This window comes from Nycticebus coucang, chromosome 16 (assembly GCF_027406575.1).
Source record: "Nycticebus coucang isolate mNycCou1 chromosome 16, mNycCou1.pri, whole genome shotgun sequence".
Classification (NCBI taxonomy): Eukaryota; Metazoa; Chordata; class Mammalia; order Primates; family Lorisidae; genus Nycticebus; species Nycticebus coucang.
Window position 1 is genome coordinate 2,452,619 of NC_069795.1, and position 14,572 is coordinate 2,467,190.

The 14,572-nt window shown below is 42.6% G+C and overlaps 1 protein-coding gene across 3 annotated transcripts in view; it reads right to left on the reverse strand.

Moving 5' to 3' along the window:
- Positions 1-14,572, reverse strand: part of TRAPPC10 (trafficking protein particle complex subunit 10) — a 96,779-nt gene that overhangs the window by 66,292 nt on the left and 15,915 nt on the right. For all 3 annotated transcript variants that reach the window (XM_053565689.1, XM_053565691.1, XM_053565690.1), the window contains exons 2-3: positions 9,122-9,203; positions 3,786-3,921 (exon numbers count right to left, since the gene is read on the reverse strand). In XM_053565689.1, coding sequence (XP_053421664.1) covers positions 3,786-3,921; positions 9,122-9,203 — 218 coding nt within the window. The remainder of the gene's footprint in view (positions 1-3,785; positions 3,922-9,121; positions 9,204-14,572) is intronic.

Sequence of the window (14,572 nt, forward strand, 5' to 3'; positions counted from 1 at the left end):
AAGAAACAAAAACAGACTAATAGTAAACTAGATTAATGAATAAAATTCCTGGTTCTCTGGGGGGAAAAAAGATATCAAACTAGCTAACTTAATCAAAAAAGACAAAGTACAAATATACAAAATAAGAAATGATGGGGAAATAACAACTGACACAGAGCATATTTTACAACTGAAAAAAAGACCACTTCAAATACCTTAATGACAATAAACTTTAAAACTTAATAAAATATGTAATTTCTAAGGAAAATATAGGTTATCAGAATTTACAAATGTCTGACCAATTTTCAGAAAGTTATCAAGGAACTATGCCGTAAGAAAGTAGATAGTTCAGGGAGTTTCACAGAATCCATCAAACCTAGAGACCAGACAGCTCCAATGCTGCATAAATTATTTCAGAAATAGAAAGCGAAAACATCCAAGTTCTTTTAATAAATCAAGTATAACATCAATACCTAAACCTCATAAAGACGGCACAAAAGTTACAGACCAACCACTTGTGAATATAAACAAAAAAATCATAAATAATAAAATTTAAGTGAACAGACTCCAATATCACATTAAAAAAAAAAATACTATGACCAAGTGGGGCTTATACCAGGAATCCAAGTATAGTTCAACATTAAGAAACCCATCAAGGTTAGTAAATATTAAGGGGGGAAATCATTTGATTACTTCCATGAGTCTGAAAAAGCCTTTGACAAAATTCAATTCATATTCCTAATAAAAATGCTTGAGAAGTACTTTACTCAAACTGTACAAAAGCAATTCATGCAACCAAAACATTTGCACCCCATAATATTCTGAAATGATTAAAAGAACGCTTGAGAAATCAGGAATGGATGGATATTTCCATCACGTGATCACACACATTTACCTCAACCTCACAGCCAGCATTCTACCTGATGGGGAAATGCTGCAGCTATTCCCAGTAAGGCCAGGAAGGAACAAGGCAAAGTGAACTATCTCCCCTACTATTCAACAATGTCTTAGACCAGAGGAAATAACCTGAGGCATCAGAAGTAAAACTTGCTCTATTTGCAAATGACGTGATATGGTATCTGGAAAACCCTAGGCTCTGGAGGCCTAGAGAATCAATGACAACACCAAATCAAACAACACAAGAATTCAGCCAAGTGACATGAAAATAAACCAACAGCCTTCATATACCCAAAAAGAAACCAACCAGAAGAAACAATGGGAAAGAAAGCCCCATTTACAACAGCAACAATAAAATATAATTGGAAATAAATTTAGTACTAATTTTTAAAAATTTGTAGCGCAGGGCGGCGCCTGTGGCTCAGTGAGTAGGGCGCCGGCCCCATGTGCCGAGGGTGGCGGGTTCAAACCCAGCCCCGGCCAAACCGCAACAAAAAAATAGCCGGGCGTTGTGGCGGGCGCCTGTAGTCCCAGCTGCTTGGGAGGCTGAGGCAAGAGAATCGCGTAAGCCCAAGAGTTAGAGGTTGCTGTGAGCCGTGTGACGCCACGGCACTCTACCGAGGGCAGTACAGTGAGACTCTGTCTCTACAAAAAAAAAAAAAATTTGTAGTGCAGAAAAGTATAAAACACAACAGCAGACTTGCCTTACTCTTGTGCAGGGTGTCTTAACATCATAAACTCAATATGATCCCAATAAAAATATCCAACATCACATCTAAGAGAGCAGCTAGGGAGAAGCTGCAAAGATGAAGCTGATACACACTGAACACACGCTGTGGGTCCCACAAACGCTCCGACTGCAAGCAAACTGGAGCTTTTCTTAGTAGGTGCATTTTTAGTTGTGGTGTATATAGAAATTCTGAAATTATTCTGAAAACACATTGCAGGACTAAGCAAATAAGTTGATGTGTCGATGTTGAAAGTAGAAATAAACATGGAAGTGGGTAAGGCAAGAAACCCTGTAGGGTTGTGCTCAAGTTGGAAGTGGCAGCATCACCCCAGTATTGCTAAGACATTCGTCTGAGCTCTGTCCACTCATAGGACGGAGAAGCAGCACCACTCACAGCAGTGAGCATGCCTCCTACTTCAGCGGCAGCTGAGTGCACCCACTGCCACAGCACCGTGAAGACATGACTGACTCCAGGACAAGGGTACCAAGCTGCAAGAACCTGAAACATCTTGTTATGCCAGGCAGTTATTAGACAGCACGCAAAAGGACATGGGACCCAGCCTGAAGTGACTCTCATTGGCCAAGTCTGAGACAAGTTGGGCCTCAGAACAAAAAAGGGTAATTGTAGGGTGTTGAACCAGCCACGTGCTGATTTTGTGAGGACTTTTTTGTGGTAATGTATGGTGTCAGATATCACAAAAAGTACACAGAAGTACTTTTTATGCTAATCGCCTTCTGTTGGGATTTGTGTAAATTTAAATTTAATATAGCCCAAAGATCCCTCTAGCCCTTCCAATGTGCAGCAGAAAAAAGGCTGGACACCTATGATCAAGAATTCTTCCTCCAAGTACAGCATGGGTGGAGTGGGCTTAGCAACCTTAGTAAAGACTGGTACAGGAACAAATCATTAACGATGCTAAATCTAGGCAGGAAAGCCAGATGCGGAGGATACAACATGGTCTTAGAGTGGCTCCCCAAAGATGGGTTATTAATTAAGCACAGGGGGAAAAACGTAACCATGCCATGGAGAAACCAGACACTTCCTTGACCAAGTGATCAAATCTGACATCACCAATGAAGGGTCCTGCAGAGAAGAATTCACATGGCAGGCTAGGATGGCCGTCCTTCTCAGGCCACTTTGGACACCTGTAATAGGAGGGCCTCACTAGGCCTATGCTGTCCATACACACGATCTGGGTAATGCTCACTACTGGCTTCCTTCTGGAAAGGTGGAATACTGGAGTGTCCTAGTGGAGGGGCCTATGTGACCAGCCTCAATAAAATCCCTGAGCAATGAGTCTCCAACAAGCCTCCCTGGAAGAAAACATCTCACATGTTATCACACTCAGTGAGTAAAGCCATCCTGTGTGACTCCCCTGAGAATGGCCACAGAGCAAAATCAGCAGAGAGAAAGGCTGCCTGGGGTGAAGTCCAAGAAAACCAGTCACAGGCTTCCAGAGGCTGTCTCATTAAAATCACAAAAGAACTACCCCTGCATGCTCAGATTTAGACTAAAATGTCAGTGTGTAGTGATTTATGTGCTTTTATACTGCTAAATGCCCGCTTTAATAGAGCCAAAATCCATAGGAAGAAATGACTCACAGAATTTTCTATTATTTCATGACAAAAGATTTCTGCCAAGAATGGGAAGGTTCTGAGTTCACAAACACACAAGTGGAAGATGCGAGCAAAGACTGGGACACCAGGGCGCTTACGTCCACTCCCTGGGAGGAGGGGCAGGGAGCAACCTCTGAGGCACGCTGCCATAGCAGGAAGGAGGGTACGGCCCCCCGTCCACAGCCACACAGAAGAGACAGCATCGACTGCCAAGTACAGTAAGGGGCATGATGGCGCACACAGGTGTCATGCAAACAAAACTAAAAGTGAAGACTAAGCACAGTTAAACTGACACTAAAATAGCTCAGAAGACCCAAAACACAGGAAATGCGATTATGCCCAGAGATCACGATACGGGTCACGCACTGGACCAGGCAGAAACACGCGACAAACACAGCTACCCACTGGCTGAGGGAATGAAGAGAACACCGAGAAAAGAGGACATAAAAAGGAAATTCGAAAAATTACAGCCGTCTCAACCGAACCTAGACACATGAATTTTTCACCATATTCCAACACACTTTTCTCCACACACACACACCCCCACACCGTGAGTACTTACACAGCACTCTGTCCAATAGATATGAAGAAAGGGGAACGTGAGCAGGGCCTTGTTTCCTTCTTTGGGCAGCAACTCCTCTTTGAACTGCACAAAGTTAGATTCTAGGTGAATCATCTTTGGAGCCCGGCCATAGGACCTATAAACAATTTTTTTAAAAGTTGCTGAGAAAAATTCAGAAGTATACATAATATTAACCCTGAATCATAACTATAGTATTCTCCACAGAAACACTCCATGAATTATTTTAACACAGTTCACATGCACTATTCAAAGCTCTCTGTAAAGTATTTCATAAAAAGATTTCAGAAAAGCAGAGTAATACATTCCTCCAAGTATTCACTTTAACCAGGGCCACTACAGACTTCTGAGAACAATGAATTTTCTAAAAATCACTAATAAAAGAGGAAAAGTGTATCCCAAATCTTCAACGTGCCATTTTAAGTTATTAAGGCTTTAAAGTGCACTAATACTTGTATTATCCAAGAAAAGAAATTATTCACTGACAGAGAACAGATTTTTATTTACAGAGCACAAATAAAACAGTATAGGAACTCCCTTTATTCCTCCACTCAAGAAGAAAGAACTGCTACAGAAATCCTGAAAGTGGCATGTGTCTCATCCAGAGCTGTCAGAGGACACGCCCACGGCCCCACTGCACCTCTAAAGTCAACCACGCCACATGGACCTTGTCACCACACTTTCATTATTATTATTCTCACCCCTAGTGAGAATAAAGCTGTGTCTCTTCCATGCATCAACAGCTAGAGTTTGCATGTTTTTATCCAATCTAAGGATGCTCTGTTTAATAAATTAAAAACAACCATAATTCTGCTTACGCTAGAATTTGTACGTTTTCTGTTTGCAGGCTGATTTTCCTGCCCTTTGTGAGTTGATTTAACCAAACTTTCTTTCTCCATTATTTTCCATTTCTTTTTCTCTACTGGTCTGAGAATTTAATCATCTATTTCTGTTCTACTGTTGGTTTCATTTTAATTCTTAATATGCATAAGCCTAAGGTTTTTTGTTTTCAAAAACTAAAGCTTATCCCCAGTTTTCTTTTTTGAGACAGTCTCACTTTGTCGCCTTTGGTAGAGTGCTGTGACATCATAGCTCACAGCAACTTCAAACTCTTAGGCTCAAGCGATTCTCTTGACTCAGCCTCCCAAGTAGCTGGGACTACAGGTGCCCACCACAACACTCGGCTATTTTTAGAGACAAAGTCTCACTCTGGCTCAAGCTGGTCTTGAACCCATGAGCTCAGGCAATCCACCCTCTCTGGCCTCCCAAAAGCTGGGAATACAGGTGTAAGCCACTGAGATCGGCCCCTTATCCCCACTTTTTTCTGATCTCCTTCCCTTACATCTGAAACTTCAAATTTTTTAAAGGATTGACACCTTAACTTAGACAAAATATTTTTATGACTTATTTGCTAGCAGCTGGTTCTTTTATCCTGCAATTTATGAGTTCATTTTCCTTCTTTTTGGGATATAACCTTTAATTATTTCAGAAAGGTGGTAAGGTTTCTGATCTCACGTAAGTCTGACAATGTTTTTATTTATTTATATTTATATTTTGCTTCCCAGATATCTCCACGTTGTGGCAAGCGGTGAAAGTAATACTTGAATGGCACCCAAAAGTATACACATGGCTTTTTGCAGCCAGAGGTGATTAAGCAGGCCTCAAACATTCTATCCCGCACTTGGCCTCCCCGAGGCCTATGAGGAGCAAACTCTCTCAGCACCCACATTTCAGGCAAGACCCTCAGCATTAAGAGACCCTGACTTGGTCTCCTCCTGGCACAACAATGTGAAAATCATAAAGAATTCTAGGTTCAAAGCTATTTTCCTTCAGTACTTTGAGAAGACAGTTTTGAAAAGTTGTCTTTTCCATTCTAAATGGTATTGCCAGAAACTATACATTTGGTTCTTCTCCCTTTTCTGATTCCTTGGCCTTCAGCGGGCTCTTACAGAGTACCCTGATTCACCCCTGGGGAAGCCCTGACATGAACTCTTCAACTCCTATCTACGCTCCATGCTCTTCACTCCCTCTGGAAAAGCCAGCAGGTGGAACATGTCTCAAGGTTTTCGTCCATGCCCTCGCCCCACTCTCAGCACTGAACTCCAGAGTTTCTAAGCTCAGCCTTCCAATTCCCTAATCTGCTCTTCAGCTACACAGGTGTACAGTGCAGCTGGTAAAGTTTCTGTCTTAATATTTTCTCATTTGTAAGATCTAATTAATTTTTGCTTTTTATCAAATATAGACATATTTTAAAATATCTAATAATACTAAAAGGCTTTTCACACACAAACACACCCTATATACCCATGTCTTAGTCTGTTTTCTGTGGCAGTAGCAGAATATCAGAGTGGATATTTACAAACACGTTTATCCAGCTCACAGGCTTGAGCAGTGGTTCTCAACCTTCCTAATGCTGCAATGTATTTTCATTGTTAAAAAGGGGTCGCTACCCACAGTTTGAGAGCCGCTGGTCTAGAGGCTGGGAAGTCTCATACCAATGTGCAACATCTGGTGAGGGCCTCCTGCTGCAGTCTAACAGGGCAGAGGGCAAGAGTGAGAGATGGGGAGAACTCGCTTCTGTAACAAGGCCACTCCCAAGACAGTGAACCCACACCCCATGACACTGACCTCAGTCTGAGAAGGCACAGACACACAAATTTCGGGGGCACATTCACACAACAGCCCCCCACCACAGCAGGTGTCGTCTTCCTGTGTTATGTCCTAGAGATGCTGCAACACGTTGCCACAAACTGAGAGGCTTAAAATAGAATTTACCCTCTCACACTTCATGCGGCCAGACTTGAAATCAGTGTCAGCAGGGCTGGCTCCCTCCAGGAGCTCTGTGGGGAGTGCTGCCCCGCCCAGCTCCCGTGGGCTGCTGGCCACCCTTGGCGTTCTTTGCCTTGTGGCCGCGTCACTCAAATTCTGCCTCTATCATTACACGCCCACCTCCCCTGTCTGTCTCTGTACTTTTCTTCTGTGCCTCGTAAGGATGTGGGTTGTTGGATTTAGGGTCTACCCCAATCCAGGGTGATCTCATGTTAAGATCCTCATCCGAAGGACCCATACTCCAGGACAGGCACATTCTGAGGTTTCAGGTGGACACACTTTCCCTAAGATAACACACCCCTTTCCTTAGTTAGACAGTAAACATCCCCTGTTGTTTCTGACAAGGAGAACATGCAGTCTTTCTTCTAGGGCATCCAACTCCCTGAGATGAATTCTCTACTCTTTTTTTTTTTTTTTTTTTTTTTTTTTTGTCGAGACAGAGTTCTACCCTATGCCTTGAGCAGAGTGCAATGGTATCATAATTCACTGCCACCTCAGGCTCGGGCTGTGGGCATCCTGCTGGCTCAGCCTCTGAAGCCGCTGAGATTACAAGAGCTCGCTGCTGTACCCGGCTGGATTTTTCAATTTTTTTCATGAGTTAAGGGTCTCACTCTCGCTCAGACAAGCCTTGAACTCCTGAGCTCAAGCAATCCTCCTGCCTCAGCCTCCCACAGTGCTGGGATTACAGGGGTGAGCCACCGTGCCCAGCAAATTCTCTGATCTTTTGCCTAGGAAGCATGACCGGCTGCAGGGTCCTTGGGTCTGAACTGGGCCCAGTCCAGAACTTGGCTTACTGAATTAAGAATGACACTTCTCCCCTGCCTGCTGCAGCACCCCCTATCCAGGGGTCTGGGTCTTCTCTGTCCACAGACAGACCCTCCAGGCTCCTGCAGAGGGGGGATGAGAACAGTCACCTCACTACAGATTGGAGTGGGGCCCAAGGATTAAGCACCCCTTGCCTTCACCTCTGCCAACCCTCTCCAGCCCTGCTCTCACCCTGGCCTTCCACGTTCCTGCCTTCTTCACCTGCCACAGACTGGACTCCCCTCATGGCGCCACCTCTGCAGACAGGCCAGGACTAACTCCCCAGCTGATCCATGTCTCTTGGCCGCTGCTACCTCTTCTCCCTTTCTCTGCCTTGTGTATTCATGCTTTTTCATCCTTTATAAGGTGGTGCTGAGTATTTATTTGGTCCATTTTTCCAGTCCACTTATTTGTTTAATGTTAATTTGATCCGTTTAGTGGAGTTCCAGAAGGAGGAAGAGATAAATACATGTATTAAATCTACATAGTTTATTTCAGGTATTTCTCATAACCCTCTCTCTTGTTTCATGAACACTTTTTTTTCTTTTATCTTTCTGAATGTTTAAATAGCTTAGACTTAGTTAAAATCCTTTACTGATTACTCTTTTTCTTCAGGTGTGAAATTCCTTGATATGCTAAACTTATTTTCTCTCCTTCACAGCAGCAGGACTCCTTATAAATTGATCAATTTTTCTCTTACATTCTGTACGCTCTTTATATTCCATGTTAGTAGTTAAATGTACTCTCTGTAAGACACTATAATCGGGCACAGAAATCAGACTACCTTCACTAGAGAGCCTAGGTGTGTCATCCCTGGAAAGCTACGTTAACTCTTCATGTCACTAGGGCACAAACTGGTTGTCAGAAAGGAAGGGTGCTGCAGAATCAGAACTATTCTCACACAAACAGCAACAAAGTATTCTGTGTATACATCCTGGTTAAGACCAGATGACTTTTATTGGTAAGACAAAATGCAAACACTTTCACTTTCCACAAAAAATATTTGCACTTACCAGAAATAAGTTTACCAAGAAGAATGATTCCCAATGATTTCCTCTGAACAAGTCACCAGACGACCAATTATAAACATACAAAAGAGCCACTGGAACTCTGATCTGGCTTTACCTCTAGTTTTTAACTAACATCTTTCTATATACACCTTCCATCCTTAGCAAAAGTGAACAGGGGCTCAGGGAGAAAGGGGGCTCTCGTAAGTACATTCAGCCCGCATCCTCTGCTCTAAGGTAGACTCTAAGTGAGTTCCTATCTCATCTGCAAACTACCTGTGCCTCTAAGACATTCTGACTAACCATGAAGAGTCACAGATCATTCCTATAAAAGCGAGTCTTTAACTAAAAAGGACTGTCCTTGTTTCTACCATCCATCATTCCATTAGGAAAATCACCCTAGCACTTGGGCACAGGAGATTGAGGTCATAGTGGTCTATGACTCTACTGTTCTCTACCCCGGGCAGCAGAGAAAGATCCTATCCCAAACAAACAAATCAATGTTCCAAAAAAAGGAAGAAGAAGAAGAAAAATCATCCTGTTCTGTAAAGAATAAGACCCACAGATTATAGGCCATTCCTTTTCTTTTTAATAGGCTTTTAACTCGTGCTGCTTGGCTAGCTCACGTGAATGTCTAAAACATGAAGGGGGATACTGCCCAAAACAAACACACCACACCTTCTCCATTCCATCGGTTCCCTCGGCAGCTGCTGGGAAAGCGTTGGGTAAATAGAGGTAAATAAATTCTGATCTCCAGCACCTACAAAGGGAATAAAGAGAAATTCAGTTATATTTTTAGGCAAATACAAGCAAGGCAAGCTCTAAAGTTTATTAAATTGATATTTTTAGATGATTTTTATTTAATAGATGACATCACAGGATTTTTTTTTTTTCCTTTAAGTGACTAGTTTCAAGAAAACCCAGTGCTGGACACAGAAGCATGAGCTTGACCCTCATGATGCCTCCTCGAGATGCTGTAACTTTCCTGGGAGGAGGAGGAGGAGGATCGGAGAAGGCAAGTCGCAGCCAGTACGCAAAGCTGAGGGGGGTAAAGCCAGTTCAATACCATTGGTTCACCATGCTCTACAGCCACCACTTCTCCAACCTCAAAAAGAGCCCCCAACTCCATGCAGAAAAGGAACCCCAGAGTAGTGACCAAAAACTTCACCAAAATAAACTCAGTGTCCAACCAAATTGCCAGTTAGAGCTAAAATTTACAGGACACGCCCCATGTGCAAATATCATACAAGGCATCTGTCAGGCACCCTCTCATCTACTCCGCATCATAACTCCTGAGAGGAAAAACACAAACCAGACCCTGATTTACAGATGTTAGGTAAAGTCTAGGAGGTCAACTTATTTCAAGCACAAAGCTGGCCAGTGTCAGATACGAGTCATGAATCCAGTGTGTCTACGCTGCACACTCAGCTGCTAATGCAGATCCTTTATCCTAGCTTTAACAGAAATGAAAAATCCATTTAGTTTCCATAAAATGACAGCATAACTGTATTATCTTAAGCTAAAAAGAACCTTTTAATATAGACAACTAAAATTCTTACATTCAGAGGATCTTCTTACTTTAAGCGAAACCATTTTCCAAATTGCTTTTATATTGATCTTTAAGAAATTGCTGGGAATTGATGTGGGCCATTAACACATTTGCTTGTTTTGCTACTATAAACCTAAAAATAAAAAGCCTCTGAAATTCATAGAACAATGTTACAACACTGCAGAGAACAATGACACTTCTGGGCAGAAGGCCTGGGACACTGACTGCCTGGGTCCCCATCCCCACCCCCATCCCGCCCTAACCAGCTGGCTAACGATACTGGAGACCATTTACCCTTCCCAGGCGGGTTTTGGCACTACAAAGGAAAATAAGACCCTTGGCTCGGCGCCCGCAGCACAGTGGTTATGTAAAACTATGGTTATGGAGCCAGCCACATGCACGGAGGCTGGCGGGTTCAAGCCTGGCCCGGGCCTGCTAAAACAACAATGACAACTACAACAAAAAAAAAGAGCCAGGTGTTGTGGCAGGTGCCCGTAGTCCCAGCTACTTGGGAGACTGTGGCAAGAGGATCACTTAATTCCAAGAGTTTGAGGTTGCAGTGTGCTGTGATTCCATAGAACTCTATTGAGGGCAACATAGTGAGACTCCGTCTTAAAAAGAAAGAAAAGAAGGGTGGTGCCTGTGGCTCAAGGAGTAGGGCGCCGGTCCCATATGCCGGAGGTGGAGGGTTCAAACCCAGCCCCGGCCAAAAAAAAAAAAAAAGAAAGAAAAGAAAAAAGAGAAAAGAAGACCTCCTCCAAAGGGCTATGGTGAGGATTGAGGATGAGCATAAGAACTGACACACATTACTTTAAAAGGGTTACTCGTACTACATTTCTGCTAGATAAAAACAATTTTTAATAGCTGGGCATTATAGCAGGTGTCTATAGTCCCAGCTACTTGGGAGGCTGAGGCAAGAGAATCGCCTAAGCCCAAGAGCTGGAGGTTGCTGTGAGCTGTGACGCCACAGCACTGTACCGAGGGCAATAAAGTGAGACTCTGTCTCTTAAAAAAAAAAAAATTACGTTTTAATTTATCACTTTGCACCTTGTTCATTTATTTAGTAGTCATCTTAGAAATAAAATTTTAAAATAAAATTTAAAAATCCTCAGTTAGATTCAGGTTTTTTTTTGAGAGACAGAGTCTCACTCTGTCACCTCAGAGTGCTGTGGCCTCACCTACCTCACAGCAATCTCAAATTCCTGGCCTCAAGTAATCCTCCTGCCTCAGCCTCCTAAGTAGCTGGGACTAACGATGCCCACCACAATGCCCAGCTGTTTTTTCTCATTTTTAGCAGAGGTGGGATCTTGCTTTTGCTCAGGCAGGTCTTAAACTCCTGAGCTCAAGTGATCCTCCTGCCTTGGCCTCCCCAAGTGCTGGGATTACAGGTGTGAGCCACTGCACCTGGCCAGCTTCAGGTTTCTTGCCTTTGCCTCTTTTGTCTCATTAAAAGGTTCCAAGATTAATATATAAAAATCATTGCTCTTTGCTAAGTGGAAAGTAAGTCAACTAAATGGAAGCTTTTTCCTTTCACTTGATTTTCTACGTAAAACCATGCACGCACGCAAACAAACGCACACACACACACACACAATCCTTGCAATCAAGTTTCTCATAAGTGAGCAAGTAACACATGTTCACAGCAAAGGATGGAAGGCCTCACACACCCCTCCAGGAAAGCTGCTGTACCTTCAGACTATAAAGTAACAATTTTTCCTACATCCATCCTGCACTGAATCTGTGTTCATTTGAAAGATGACAGACAGGGCGGCGCCTGTGGCTCAAGGAGTGGGGCGCTGGTCCCATATGCCGGAGGTGGCAGGTTCAAACCCAGCCCCGGCCAAAAACCACAAAAAAAAAACAAAAAAAAGATGACAGACCACTCAGCACATCTGCCAAGATCAAAGACGTCATCTGATGTGACTGAGGATTTAACCTGTACCCAGTTGACAGTCCCTATTATGAGCTGAATTGTGTCCCCCACTCTCCAGTCCTAACTCCCATTCTCAGAATACAACAGTATTGGAAGATTAGGTCCCTAAAGTTGATAAAGTAATGAAGTTAAAACAAGGCCATTAGGGAGGGCCCTACTCCAATCTGATGATGTCCTCGTAAGAAGAGAAACTTTAAACACAGCCATCAGGGATGAATAAAAGTCACATAAAGACAGAGAGAGATGATAAGCCAAGGAGGAAGGACCCAGAAGAAACTAAACTTACCAATACTTTAATCTTGGACCATGAGTCAACAAATATCTGCTAGGCCACCCAGTCTGTGGTATTTTGTTACGGCAGCCCTAGTAGACTAAGACAGTAATCCTAATTTACTTTGAAGGCCAAATTCTTGTAACCCACTTAAGCTCTACATTGAGTGATTAAGAATGTGAAGGGAAATCACCATAATTTTCTCAAAATACACAGCTATTATTTTTTTTACATATACATGAGTTTATTAGGTTTCCACTTTTGCCTTCACAGAATTAAAAAGGCTTAAAATTTAATAACATTAACAATGTTTAAGATGAGGACTAGAAACAAAAACCTCGGAAAGAACAAACGACAATAAATACATTCAGAAAAGAAATTAGACAACTGCTACATCGAAATATTAAGCAATAATAATAATGCAAAGAAAGTAACATTCACATTGTCAGATAAGAGTATGTCTATTAATTACACAGCTATTATTAATTAGAATATTCTTAAATCTTCACATCAAGTATTATGAAAATCAGAGGTGCCTTTGAAAATGGGGCACAGAGAACCAACACATGAAAGAGGGGGCAGAGCTTAAGTGTAAAACCCCAGAAGAATTCCATCTAAGCTCAAGTGATAGGTAATTAAATTAACAATATAACTCTGTAGTTTCCCAAAATAACTCAACCACTAAGTAGGAAAGTCATTGGAACTTTGAGGTCTATAGAGCAGCTACTAGGCTGACTTTTTCATTTTAACCCCGTGGGCAACAGAGGCTTAAGCAAAACCGGTAAAGATTTCAGTTGTTTATAGAATAGCTACTAAAAGCAAAAACGAGACTTAAGATTAATGTGCCTGTGTTCACAGAACCATGTTCAAAAAATAGGTATTTATTAAAAAAGTCAGCTCTGACCAATTATTTCAACGACTCTTTTGTGTGAGGAAGGAGAAACTTTCAAAATTAGAAGAATAATTCCAAGAACAATCCTGTTACTATAAACCCCTGCACACCACCAGGGCCCCTTGCTAACCAGGGGAGACATGGAGACTGAGGGTGTGAGAGTCAGGGAGCACAGGCAGCCCCCGTGCTCACTATACCCCAGGCAGCTGCAGGGGTGTGTCTGGGGTCACTCTGGCTGAGGAGCAGGCCTGAGCCCACAAATGGGAAGGGTAGTGCAGGAACGGTGCAGTGGTGGCATTCATAGACAGATGTGGACACTCACGGTGTTGCCCTGCCCCAACCGCTGGACAAGCCCCAGGTCAAGAAAAGCCCAGCTCAGAGAATCCCTGACAAGAAGCAGAGCTTTAGGGTCTACATGAAGCAATCAGTTTTCTGACTATCAATGCCAGATGTAATTCATTGAGTTTTTTGTAACATGCAGTCAGATGACCGACAAAGACCTTCACTATTTCCTGAAATGCATTCCCTGGATTTTTTCCCAAACTCACATTCATGTACTAATTGTGTAATTTAAAATATTTTGTGTTCAAAGCAGATATGAACTAATTAAACATGGGGGGGGTTAAAACAACTTTAAATGATTCAGTGATTTGGTATAATAGGTAAATTTCAACAAACTCAACATTCTGGTGACAGTCAAGGCTGCAATAACACCATAGACTAGTGGAGGCTGTATCAGCAGATTTAGTGTCCTGTTCTTACTGTGCCCTCAATGGTGAGAAGGGTCAGGGAGCTCTCTGGACCCTCTTGTATAAAGACACTAATCTCTTTCACGGGAGCTCTGACTCCATGCCCTCCTAACACCATCACCCAGGGTGAGAGCAGGCAAGAAGCTGGCAGAAGTCAGGAGAAAGGCCCTGTTTACGGCCCCTATGCAGACAGAACCGTGGAGCTGCCATGCCTTAAGCACTTCACACAAACTGAATCTACATGGGGAAATCAAGGCACCGAGCAACACCTAAATGGCCTGAGGTCAAGCACCAAAGCTGGGACACAAAACCAGGTGGCCAGGCTTTGGACTCAGTACTTTGCCACTGCTCTGTGCTGCTTCTGAATTTCTCATTTTGATCAAGTTTACTCTTACTCCGAGGCCATCATACAGACACTGATTGGCTGAAAATACAGGTTTCAGAATACCTTCTGCAGATAGAGTGAACATTTCTGTCATTTGCTTTTCATTGTACCAATTCTTAAAACGCATGAATGTGGATAGTATAAAAGAATCAGGAAACTACAACCGTGAGCGAGTAGCAAAGAAAAATAAGATGTTTAATTTATAGATGGTATAAAGCTTTCCTAAGTACCACATGTTTTCAACATCAGTATTTTTATTTGGAGATTTAGGTTGGGTAAAAAACCTTACATAAAGATTCTAGATATTTGTTGATTCTCTTACACAGCATAATCTTTCTTTAAACTCCATA